This window comes from Ylistrum balloti, unplaced genomic scaffold (assembly GCF_031769215.1).
Source record: "Ylistrum balloti isolate Yb309-2 unplaced genomic scaffold, AGI_CSIRO_Ybal_v1 Utg370312, whole genome shotgun sequence".
Classification (NCBI taxonomy): domain Eukaryota; kingdom Metazoa; phylum Mollusca; class Bivalvia; order Pectinida; family Pectinidae; genus Ylistrum; species Ylistrum balloti.
Genome location: NW_026782231.1, coordinates 499943 through 513544, shown reverse-complemented (window position 1 = coordinate 513544; position 13602 = coordinate 499943). Strand labels below are relative to the sequence as shown.

Sequence of the window (13602 nt, the reverse complement as noted above, 5' to 3'; positions counted from 1 at the left end):
ATACAGAGGACATAGAAGATGGAACATCAACATCTGGATTTCGTGGTATCATTATTATTATCATTAGACAACAATATAATATTTTAGTGCAATATTTTCAGTATGAAAAGTGCTAAAATATGACAGCTAAAATTGATATACCTTTACAGCATATATGTTGGCTGTTAGCCTTATTAAAGGACAAATGCAGTTCATGTAAACAGTGAGTGCTAACTATCATAAATTTGTAATTAGGGTGGTCATTGATAAAGAGCCGATATAGAAAAAACATACAGAAAAAGCTTTGTTTGACATATTCAGCTCCCTATGTAAATATTGTTGATGACCAACAAAATTAAGATTTATTGTGAAAAACAAAAAGAGAATTGATTTGTCTCTATAATTATGAAGCACACATGCTGGTCAGAAATTATTTATCGAATTATTTGAAGGATCAATTTAAAAATCTATTTTTTCTAATTTTGATTGTATTTTTTGTTGTTTTGCTCAATTCTTTTTAACATAGATACAACGATAATGATAGAATTTTTATTAAGGGTTCAAAGGTTTCAATAGCTAGGGTCATACAGGGACAGGTGTTTTGGTCACTAAAATTTTATTGAAAACAAATACATGAAACTCAAATGCATGCTTTTAATGTTAAAACCATTGAAAAAAAAACCACCCATCATACCACCAAAACAATGTTTACACTAATCAATAAAAATCAAGCTTATTTTGTCTCACATTGTTTTAGTAAATTGAAAATTCATGTTGGCATGATGTCTTTTGACAAAAACTTCTTTTAAAGTCTACTTAGTTAATTTTATGACAGTGTGGAACATACATTTTTTTTTAGTTCATGAACAAACATTGATCTCAAGTAATTGAAATATTTTAACTTTTTATTTATTTCACTGGACTAGACATCAGCAGTTTAATACAGGACTGATGGGCCTTTTGGCTATGGAATCGGGGATTATAACAGTTACATTTTCGCCACATTAAGTGTCTGCCTCTTTTTAGGATAATGATTAATACACAAATGTTGTTCTTGGTATGTTGGTTGCAAAAGGGAAGATGCAGAAGCCTTTCGGACAGTTTAAAACAAAGTTCAATGTCACTTCAAAAAACATTTTTTTTTACTTGTATGGATGAAAATCTGAAAAGAAATCATCACTTAGAGTTTAGAAATTAATAAACTGACCAAGGAATCCCTTTCTACTTATTTCAATTAGGACATTTTGATGCCAAGTTTATAATATGTGCACTCTGAATAAGAGGATCATGGGCTTTAATGGTCACCTGAGGTCCCCTCATTGTTATTAAGGAGAATTTGTTTAAATGTATTAGATATCTCATGACCTTGATTGAAGGTCAAGGTCATTCATTTGAACAAACGCGGTGGACCTTCATCCAAATATGCTGCAGACCTAATGTCAGGTCTCTGGGCCTCTCAGTTATTGAGGAGTTTGAAGAGTTTAGCTTATTTGACCCATATGACCTTGAATGAAAGCCAAGGTCATTTTGAACAAACTTGTTAGCCCTTCATTTCAGCATGCTACTGGCCCAATATCATGACCATGGGCCATCTGGTTGTTGAGAAGAAGTTTTTAAATATTTTAACACATTAGACCCCTGTGACATTTAAAGTAGGTCAAGGTTATTCATTTGAACAAATTTGGTAGCCCTTCATCCCAGTATGCTACTGGCCTCTTGGGTCTAGCAGAGCTGCAAGACTAGTGTCTCATACCTGACAGTCACACATAAACACACACAAAAACAAAAAAGACATTTTTTTCAGAAGACTAGATTTGTTTTTATTTTGACATTCAAACAGAGCATATTTTTCAACATGTTTAATGCCATGTTATATTATAATAAACATATAATATTGAACAAATTTCCATTCAAGAATTCACATTTTATACAAATATATTGCACAAGGTTGTAAATGATAAATCTCTACTTTATAGCACCAATGATGCCACATCTGGGACAAAAACTTTACCATAGCAACTGGGTTGTAGACATGGTAACCATAGCAACTAGGGTATACATACAGTAACCATAGCAACTGGATATTGTGTTATGATACCTATAGCCACTGACGATATTACTTTAACCATAGAAATGAAAGTTCATAGCCTAAAGTAACCATAACAACTGATGATTTTGTTCCAGTGACCAATGTCACTGGATATGTTGCTGTAACTGTAGATACATGGACAAAGTTCCTGACGATAGCTACAAGGTCAGAAAAAAGATGGGTCACTATCAGTTGAGAAATATATACAAGAATCTAAATTTGAAAAAAAAAGTTGGTTGGTAATTGTATACAGATTCCAAATGTTTACAAACAAAATTGATTCCTAATTCATAATTTCAACGAGATTGAAAACAAGCCAACTGTGCTTATACACTTGTATTTTGGCTAATTTGTCAACAAGATGGTTAAATACTGTCATAGGAGCAAAAAAAATAATTTTGAAGGAGTCTAAGAAAATTTATTTCTACAGTTATGGCAAAAATACAACACAGACATTGACGGTAGACATTGTTGATTTAGACCTGATCACATCATTTAGAACAGAGGTGCTAATGTTTTATGTTTGGAATGAATGTTTCAGCAAACCTAAGTAAGATATCCTTTCCTACAGAGCAAGTGCAGCCACTCACAAACAATAATATTTTCTTTTTGTATTTAATCGTGTTTTGAAATTCAATGTTTATACTTTGGAACAAAGGTAAAAAGCAAGTGTTCAAATGATTTATGGAAAATGCAGTCTGATAGTTCAACACAACAATTTAAAAGACTTTGAGTCTAATAATAATTCGTAACTACAAACCCTATTTATTGACAAAAGCAGATGCTCAAAGTATGTATACTTGCAAACTTTCAATAAATATTACAGGTGGAGAAGTTTGTGTCTCCTCTGTTCTGGAGTGTATTTCAACAGTGTTGTTAATACCTATCAATTCACATTTAAAAGCATTACTGCATATTATGTCATTTTGTTCAGAGCTTACAAGAAATAGCAACTACAAGTGAAAACCACCAGTTTGAACTTATTTTCTTGTACATGGCTATATTTTTTGCTAACAATCTTTCTTGGACACAAAATGAATGCTGTTACAACAATATGTTGAGAGTACTGATGATATTTCTGCAGAATTACAAGAAAATATTGTTCTATTGTTTGTTTGAATTTTTCCATTAACATTGTAACTATCAGTCAATTTTACAATTACCTTCCTTTGAATCACACTCTTCAAAGATCAGACCTACAAATACATGCTAGAAATGAAATTTTTCTAAGTTAATTACTCTACCGACAGCTTTTCATATTAATGTGCATTTTTTCATTTGCAAATCTTTATTATATAATTATATAAGTTTCATAAACCAAAAGATATTTGCATGCAAACAAACTTTGCAGAATAATTATATTTGAAAGCAACAATTTCACAAATTGATTTAGCATTATATATAGTACATATTGAATTGCTTCACATTTCAAAATGCAATTTCTAGATCTGCAAATATTTATGCTGGTTTACTATACATTTTTTTCACAAAGAACGGGTAATATCTTAGAATTGGGAAAATGCATCAAAAGATATTTTTGAGAACGATAAACCATCGTTTATCACGGCCATGTGTTAATTAAGCTTAGTTATCCATTCGTTCACATTTCACAGTGTTAAAAAAGGGAAGTACCAAGGTATACACAATGATATATAGAGATCTATATATAGCACTTAAAATGAGACACCTGGGGGGAATGCAACAATGAATCAAGATCCAGTTAGTCTAAGGTTGTGTATCCATATAAGGATTATACGTAAGATCACATGACCTGTCAGGAGCTTCCATATTAGGTCATATGATAATTTCATGTCTATAGATACCACCACTTGAGAAGCAAAGAGTAATAACGATGACGATAACAATGATGGCAATATCAAACATGAACACATTGTGAAACTCTCCGTAACAATTTCTTTTTGGAATCCAGAATAATAATGGCCATTTTATGAAGTCCTTTGGTCCAAAACCACTTACATATACACTAATGTGAAAAAGCTGCTTAAAACCATAGTTTATATGTGACATCAAACGGAATTATCACCATAAAAGACACTGTTTACTGTTTATGCATTATGATAACATGGTCATATGATTATGTCAAAAGTTCCATAGTTAACAGTGCATGTAAAAACATGGACAAGTCCGTCATTTTCCAAGCTTGTTGTTGAGGACATTTTGTCAACTCCAAGAATCATAGATTCCTCTGCAGTGATGGACATACTTTTACTACAAGTATAGCTGCTTTCTCACTAATTATTAAGTAAGCAATTAGTTTAAATTCTGAACACAAGCATCCAAGCTCCATATATTTCAGTAATCCTGTTGTGACCACAGTCCTTGGACTATCACATACATGAAGTGGGCTTCACATAAACGCAACCTACAGCATCAATTGAATTTGTGTTGCTCTACCTTCATAAGGCATCAAGATTTTTTTTCTTCTAAAATCTGTTTAAGACTGATGTTGTGATCTCCCTTAAAAAGACTGCAGAAAATTCTGTTTATACTTGGAAGATAATCTCTGATGCTCGTTCAAACATTCAAATCAACAGAAGACAAGTGTCCGGATACCCATGGAGATCCTCTTCTGTTTCACCCGTACTAAAGATAAAAATAGAAATCTATATATGTATCACCATCACTGTTTCACACCGTAGCTTCAGCACTGATTTCTATTGTGGAAAGTCTTAGTCTAGTAACCTCTTGTTTTAGTCCGTTAATCTCCTTCTGGCCATTCTACAAAGACAAAACCAATCTGTGATCAGGGAAACAGAATAAAATCAATAGGGTAAACTGATATAGAGCTGAATATGATCTAAATATGTAAAATTTCTATGATATATTATGTGCGATCACCTTATATCCAGTCCTGTGTGTTGTAAACCTTTTACAAATTCAACTTTTTTTGGCAGACTTCCGATTTCAATGAAATTTTACAAAAACCTTCCATTGCTAAAGTAAACTAAAATTGTAAATTATACAGTCCCCAATCCCCCTGGGCCTGAAGAGGGAAGGCCAAAATGGGTCAAATTGATTGAAATTTTAAAAATCTTCTCAAATTCAAGGTATGGTAGAATCAAATATTCTTTGTAGATGGAAATGACTTTAGATGCTTTACCAAAGTTGAACATTTCATGACCCCAGGAGCTAATGGGTAGGGCCAAATATGGGTCAAACTGACTGAAATTTCAATTGTTCATAGGCTGTGCCATGGATCAAAAGCTGACTGTGGTAAGTGTTTGTACCCTGTTTGTTTATCAGTATGTGCTAGTTATACATTTGGATAGAGAATTTACCTGACAAAGACCGGTTAAGCATTCTTTAAAAGAGTGGTCCACTCAAGTATGATAGAGTTGTTTTTGTGTTTATGACAGCATGTGTATATTTCATGTACAGACACAATGTTTTTTGCAGCTATGCAATTATGATATGAGGAAGATAATAGTACTATTTGTAACATTACATATCATCTAATCTATAAAAAATTCTATATTTCATTACAATTACATAAGCATGTAAATTATTTGAAGTACAGAAGGTATGGAGGCCCAAATTAGTAATCTTTATTACAAAGTCGAAGATTGTTCAATTATAAAAGTATGGGTGAAATGTAAGCCTGATTGGGAAAGTTTGTTTTTTTTTTCAATTTTTATGGACATTTTACATCCTCCTCCGTCTTTTATCAGTTTTTACCTCAGGGTTGGAAGAGAAGAATATAGACCTGCCAATACATATCTGATCTGACCCAAGACAGGGTCAGGTATGTGTTATTACTATGTGGCAGTGATACAAATCTCTCAGTATCCAGCGTTCACAAGTTTTGACTAGAGAATGACTTACACTGAAATCTGTAGTTTGTCTCCAATATAAGTAGATTCCATTGCTTGGAATGTTTGCACCCACCTTTACAGATCGTGGGAGTAATTGTACACATTGAGTGTGATGTATACTGGCTCAGTCGGTTAGTCATGCTCACGTCTACATGTCAGAGATTTGATTGTGTAGAAGACAATAGGGCAGACAGAACATCTTAGTGTGTTGTGAGGATGTGGGTATGCATGTATAATGTAAGCTGTGTTCTACCTTTTATGTATATGAAGTGTAAATAGATATTAATGTACTGTAAAGTGTACTGTTGTGTCCTCGTTTCCAGGCAAGGCTGCTCTGCTCATTCCACAGTTACATATGTTTGTATTATGTAATATGAGATGTTAATGTATATGACAAGTCAATTAAAATCTCCTTATTTTTACCTTGTTTTGACGAAGTAATTCCATTTTTTCATTTTTTAACTTTTGAATTTCTGATTTAAGTAATTCCAGCTGCTGTCGAGATGTATCACAGCCTGAAATAGAATAGAGATCATCATTCAAACTGCTGAAGCAAATCTTTCTTAAACTTCATCAAATTGGAAAGAAACTTTATATTTCAATATGAGTAATTAAATATGTGCAAAATAAATACAAATGCACACTTAAAAAGTATCCAGTCTTTGTAAAAATGCATCTACATTTTTCAATACTGAATTAAAACATTTTGCTCACCATGATCACAATCCGTGATAAAAACACATCCGTCTTCGTGGTAAACGTTAGACATGGACGGTTTTGTGTAGTTATTTGGTGTCCCTGCAGATGACATGCTCTCCTGTAATTTAAATGAGATTTTACATATCAATCCTTTGAATTTCCAAGATCAATCTGATTTAGGGATGATGGTCTTTGTTTTTGCTGGTTTGAACAAAAAACAATTTTTATAAAGTTCCCAACTATATATCTACACACAAATATTGTGCTTTGTTATAGAGAAGATTTAAACAGTTTAACTTTGAAAACAGTTGAGTCAAGGCAACTTTATGTATCTTTTAAAGAAGCAAATTTATCAGAAATCAGCCAATCCATATATATAGCTTGTGTTGTAGTATTAACAGCAAATGTTATTTTGTCCTTTAATAAATCCGCCAATGAGAAGAGGTGTTGGCCCTCTGGGCTGACCGTAGGATTTATACAATGGTATATGTTAGTACATATTTATGGGTTTCATTGTATCAAAACATGTCTCTTTAAGATGCTTACAAAAATGCACCATTTCATTTTTTTTTTATATATAATCCTGCAAGATTAATATTTCAAACAAGATTTTCGAAGAATCAATCAGACAAATTTTAAAGGAACCATTGAATTAGTCTGCTATGATATGCTATAAAGTTGTATTAAGTTAATTTCACATTTCTAGACAAACAGATCTACAGTGTCTTTTCATTTGGTTAAATTGTGTTTAAATGCTTCAGTGACCTTGACCCAACTTTGACACAACTAAAAGATGTCCTACCCGGACAAGTGCATTGTGGGTAGTCGGTGGCGCCCCCTGGTGACCTACCATGCCAGTGTCCGAATCTTCAGGATTGCACATTTGAGGTGTGCTACTATAATCCTCAATACTGTTGAATGAACTTTCAGAGTTTGATGGAGATAGTTGCCCACTGTAGCAAATTCTGTAAGATAGGTAAATATTTATTTTAGATAAGCAAATAGCAAAATGTACATGTTGAAATTAAGTTATAGCATGACAAAACTAGATAAGGTGATATGCAGATAATGTTTCCAGAAAGCCTTCAGTGTTAACAAAAATTATACGAAAGTATTGTTGTTGGGAGATACTGAAGTCTAGCTGTAAATCCATTCTAGGTAAGAAAACTTGCACTGACAAAGGGAGATAATTACCTTGGGGCTGAGGCAGTACTACTGGGACTAGATTGTGGACTGGAGGGAGCACTACATGTTTTGTAGGATGACTGTGTACTTTGGCTGTCGATTCTCTGAACACTGTAAAAATAAATGTATCATAAATGTTAAGTATTTAAACATTATAAACATTATTTTGGGTAAACATACCTAAACAAGGTAACGGCAAATTTTAATAACTCTCAAAGCAGTGGAGCAAATACATGTAAAATTATGAACACTTTGAAATTTATTGTTTCATCAAAATTAAATCATCATTATAAAAGGTTAAAATCTAAAAATTTTTTGTTTGTTTGTAAATATACAAACACAACTTACAGTTTTTCTTTGTGTTTTCGTTCAATACTTGAAGAAAACTGTCGACTCAACTTCTTATTCGGTGATGGCGATTTTTTGGGCTGAAATCAACATCAGATTTTATATTTATAACACATCAACCATTATTTTTATACTTTCAATGTTAAAACATTTTCAGATCCATTTAAGATTATCAAAATAAAATTTTTGTTCTAAGAAAAGTCCTACTGACAATGATTTACATTAATCACTGAAGTGTATTTGGGATTGTTTAACAAACTGAGATAAAGTGTAAACGAAAAGTTAGAATTGTGAGCTTAAGTATCATTTCATTACGAATCAAAGCACAATGGATGTGACCTACAATGCATAAATAATACCAAAGTGACCATTATGTTGACCAGTGTATTAACATTTGTACTTACGCTGGACGGTTTGTCGTCCTCACCAACAGTCGGCAAGGCGGTACCGTTCCGTCGCCCAGACAAAGGAAGATTTGTATCCGACTGGTTTCTCCCTTTGGTACTTAACACACGTTTGAAGGATTCAATGAATGTTTTACTCTCAGTTTTACAACTGAGGACAGGAAGCATCCCGAAGACTTCTATATGTTTCCGTTGTAATTCCTGGTGAAGGCATTCAAGTAATGCAGCTCGTGTACGTTCCTGAAATGATGGATGTAAAACTCCAGTGAAAAACGGTAAGATTTCCTGATTTTTCAGAGAATTTCAAATATCAGAACATACATATGTTTCCTTTTATCCACACCACACTTTCTTGTCTGCACCTTCCTGATGGAGTTTGGCATTGTGTTGTACACAATAAACAGATTGCTTTGTGATAAGTATAGAAGTAAGAGCTATAACTTAGCATTATGTGTTACAAGCATTCAAAACTTTTCTATAAAATCCATTTTTTTTTTTATAAGTACCATTTTTCACAACGAATTTCAGAAATTTCTTCGACGATATTAATCTTTCTTCAATGCTTAGCATAAAGGGTCTTAAATAAGGCCAAATATTGTTCATGCAATATAATACCTGTTCAACATGTCATATAATATGAGGTACACATTAAAAGTAAAACGTAGATATCTTACCTCTAATTTGGCAAACTTTTCCCCCTTATAGCATGCCATTTCAGCATTTACAAGCTTGGTCAGGAGAAAGTCGCGGAATTTTGGTCCCTGGAAAATAATAACATAACTCTTAAGCACCAAGAACTACTTACTGCTTTTGTTTCTCATTAATGTAACACACATTTAAACAACTTGAAATCTGTGATCTAAACGATAATATTCAATATCAGTCTTAATTGGTTTTACTTTTTTGAATTTAGTACCAAGGCATGTCAATACCCATTTACTGTGGCATACTGTATTTGATTTTATTAGAAAACTTGTTTTACTGGCAGGAAACTGATGGCCACACACTCACCTTCTCAAACATTCCATCCTTTGGCAGTTTGGGTCCAAACTCTGGCACATCATCCCTGGCTGTTACACTCACCTGTGATAAAATATAAACAGGTTTTAATTACTGATCAATGTAAACAGGTGTTAATTACTAGTCAATGTAAACAGGTGTTAATTACAAGTCAATATAAACAGGTGTTAATTACTGGTCAATGTAAACAGGTGTTAATTACTGGTCAATGTAAACAGGTGTTAATTACTGGTCAATGTCAACAGGTGTTAATTACTGGTCAATGTAAACAGGTGTTAATTACTGATCAATGTACACAGGTGTTAATTACTAGTCAATATAAACAGGTGTTAATTACTGGTCAATGTAAACAGGTGTTAATTACTGGTCAAGGTAAACAGGTGTTAGTTACTGGTCAATGTAAACAGGTGTTAATTACTGGTCAATATAAACAGGTGTTAATTACGGGTTCATGTAAACGGTCAACACCAACTTGTATTCTTCTGAAAAAGTATCAATAAATTTAACAGGAAAGCATGAATTGGTATTATAATTTACTCTAGGCTAAATTAGTTGTTGAAATTCTGTTTTGATTATCTAATCCAGCTTTAATTAATTTTAACACATTCTACAAAATTGTTATACAATGTACCAAAGAATGAAAGGGATAAATGTTATAGAGTCATATTTATGCAATATTGTAAAAGAATGTATGACAAACACAGGAAAAGTTACCTGCCTTTCTGAATTAGGCAGTTAATAGAAAGAGTAGGAAAAGAGGTATGATTGCGACAGTTATCTCCCTTGAATTGGGAGCATTTCGATAATGAGAAGATGGGTGTATACACTTTGTAACTTGCAGCATGTAAAGTAGGCATGTCATTGGTAAAGTATTACCTTCAATACAGGGGCATTCAGACTAGTATACATTCATTGTAACACATGCAGTTGGGTGTTGCGAGTAGAATTATCTTTTCTTTACAACAAGTGTGAGTATTAAGAAATGACGTGGGAGATGTAGAAGTAGGGATCAAGTATATAGAGTTATCTATCCTGGTAACATATGAGATTCTGTACCTTGTAACGTGTTTGTTTCGTCTCTGGGTCAATAACTGGCTGTATCACAATATATGAATGTAGGAAATGCGAGGCGATGATGTTTGGCACGAATGGTGTGTTTTCCTCTTGAAAGATGATGGCAACAATGTCGTTGCCGATGTGACGTTTTCGTTGTAGCTGCTGTGGGTCGGCCTCAGTGAAGGGAAGAAGTGTTGACACGTGGAACATAATCTCTTTGTCTTGTAACCGTGTGTACACAGAGTTCTCCCCTGTCTGGCTGTGATGGGTGTCTAATCCTCCACGAAAACTACACACATATAAGCATACACTATATAGAAATTATCTCAACCTTTTTTTGATGAGAAATTTTTTTTCTTCTTTACAACATTCACCTCAACGAAGAGGCCACTTAAAGCCTGCACTCTCACCTGAGTGCCATTGTCGTTCTAGTAATAAATAAAATGTGATCACATTAATTGCCATCCCATGTTAAGAAACCTTATACATTTAAATTATTAGAAATTTCACTTAAAAACGTAGTTTACCTATATAAAATATAGTAATATTTACCCATTCCTAAAGGGAAAATGTGAGATGGTAGGGTTATGAAATTCACTTCATCTTAATTACCGAAAATTAATGTTACTGAAAATTGTGTTAAATCACCACTTTGTGATCCTATTTCTGTCCAGAACTGTTTACCATCAGAAGTGACTGACTTTTAAAAATGTATTTCCAGTTCTTTCAGGAAAATTCTTAATTTAAGAATTATGTTAGAGTTATGTCCCTTTAAACATCACTCACCCTTTGAAATCCTTCAGCGGCACCCTGTCCCCTATCACACTGAGGAAATCCTCCATGGCCTCACTATGAGATATGTTCCCAAATAACGCCTCCTCTGTCGTCTTTAAAAGAGATTTCACCACTTAATTATTTTATACAAAGAAAGGCTTTTTTCATAACCAAAACTAAATCTTAAACTGAAGAATCTAGTATGAAAAACAGACATAAACTGACTTTATTCAATGGGTTATAATCGTCACAAAGTAAATTTTTTGGAAATCATGTCAAATTTTCAGCAGTTTGACAAAAAAATTGTGCAATGTCAGTCAAAATGACATTGATTGCAGGTTATGCAGTATCACCAACCAAGTGACACTGTTGGTTTGATCTCATAGTTTTTCAGCTTTTGAACAAAATATTGTACTGAAAGATCTAATGGCCTATGATCATTATATGTAAGAAATCTTTTTCATCTTTAATAATTTTTATTATCTAAACAAATTACAGATAGTCTCCCTAACATTACAAGTTGATCTGATCACAATGAAGGTCAAAGGTGAACATGGAGAAAAAAAAGACGGTCATTGTCATCCATATTATAATGTGTAATGAATCTGGTACCTGGCCAAATTTCTGGTAGATGATGCCAAATTTGTAGGCGTTGGTAAGGTGATGTTCGTCATACTGTACAATCATCTCCGAGCCTTTTGTGGTCAAAACCGGGTGGAAGCGATCAACCGAAATTTCATCACAAACACACTGCAAGGGTACAAGAACAAATTGGTGTGCTTTATGCTAGTATTATTGAAATCTTATCTAGTATCCCATACTTGTAAGGTACCAGTATTTAATAATCACGAATATGTATGTAAGATGTGTATGTAACTTAATTTCAGTATCATTTCAAAGCACACAATGTTACTACAGCTAGGTAAAAAGATACAACTTCAAATTGTCTTTGCTGATGTGATCGAATTCAGTGACTTTCTAATTTCCATTGTGTTTGGCATTCAGAAAAATAAATTCCCTTATCTACATAATGTTTATCAGAGTTACTTCCCTTGGTCAATATGACTGAGTTCAGTACAGTATTAACTTACCTTGGCTACTTTGATTGGGTTTGGTATGGAATCCAACTGTTCTACAGGTATCAGCTTATGCTGTGTTGAACAACGTGTTCTGAAAATATATCAATTTTTATTTTTAAAGTTAAATAAGAAAAAAAAAGAAGAAAATATACTTATATATATATATGCATATATCTGAAATTTAAAAAGGAGTTCAATGGTATTCTTTTAGTCAGAATTCTGTTCTGATATAAGATTCAGACATAATGTAACAGACTAAGATGCCGTGTAATAAAAAGTCCAATCTCATTAGTAAATTAAAGTGTTGCCAATGGCAAATGGTTTAATTTTTTCTTTTATTAAGATGTCTTGATAAAATTTGGTTCCTTAAGTTCAATATTACATGACAGAGTTAAATTGCAATAATCAAATCAAAGGATTTTGTTAGGATGGTTAACTTAATCAGAAGACCCAAATACCAAACGATTATTAATTTTTCTGAGTAACGATTCCTGAAGGCTCACTTATGGTGATTAAACTGGTTTGGGGCAAATTTTGAGTTTTTATTTCTTTTCTTTATTAATACTTAAAGTTCCTTTGCTGAATTCTTATTGTATTCATCATAGTTCCTGTTGCTCACACATTTCCATATATCTGTTAATAAAAACCTTATTTGGTTTCGTTTTCAATTTGTTGGCGGTACAAGCATTACTTTCATTACATAAGGAAATATTTAAGAATTGTTCATGCATTACGAAATTACCTGTTTTACCTAGAAATTACGACATTACCTGAGTATTGCCCGAACATGTTCCTGATCAGACACATATTCTTCCTTCATAGATAAAATCATAGGCCCTAGATTGTCGTCTTCTGTGTAATAATTGAAGTGTTCCTGGAACCAAATAAAATGTTTTATTGGGGAGATACCAAGTTTATAAACAAATGAAACAAAAAGTCTTGTTTAGAAAAATACAAAAAGTTTCGTGTTTAAAACAATTGCATTACACTTTTACAAATCAAAATTTCGCAAACAGGATATAATGGGGCATGTAGTACACATGTGTCTCATTATTTCACCAAATAATTTTTGTAATTACATTAATATACAGTAAAAAACAGCAAAAATATTGCTGCGCCTATAACCAGCTAAATGG

At 32.9% G+C, this 13602-nt stretch overlaps 1 protein-coding gene across 9 annotated transcripts in view; it reads right to left on the bottom strand.

Annotated features, from left to right (window-relative positions):
- Positions 1-1773: 1773 nt before the first annotated feature.
- The window catches only part of LOC132553269 (rap1 GTPase-activating protein 1-like), a 196864-nt gene continuing 185035 nt past the window's right edge, over positions 1774-13602 (bottom strand). For 8 of the 9 annotated variants that reach the window (XM_060217502.1, XM_060217500.1, XM_060217504.1 and 5 more), the window contains 14 exons: positions 13237-13340; positions 12479-12557; positions 12000-12137; positions 11400-11500; positions 10614-10902; positions 9549-9620; positions 9212-9298; positions 8538-8777; positions 8134-8213; positions 7795-7896; positions 7403-7565; positions 6616-6718; positions 6325-6416; positions 1774-4807 (listed from right to left, as the gene is read on the bottom strand). In XM_060217502.1, the coding sequence (XP_060073485.1) occupies positions 4718-4807; positions 6325-6416; positions 6616-6718; positions 7403-7565; positions 7795-7896; positions 8134-8213; positions 8538-8777; positions 9212-9298; positions 9549-9620; positions 10614-10902; positions 11400-11500; positions 12000-12137; positions 12479-12557; positions 13237-13340 (1740 nt within the window). In that variant the 3' untranslated portion in view covers positions 1774-4717. The remainder of the gene's footprint in view (positions 4808-6324; positions 6417-6615; positions 6719-7402; positions 7566-7794; positions 7897-8133; positions 8214-8537; positions 8778-9211; positions 9299-9548; positions 9621-10613; positions 10903-11399; positions 11501-11999; positions 12138-12478; positions 12558-13236; positions 13341-13602) is intronic. The other variant, XM_060217503.1, reaches the window with a different exon arrangement.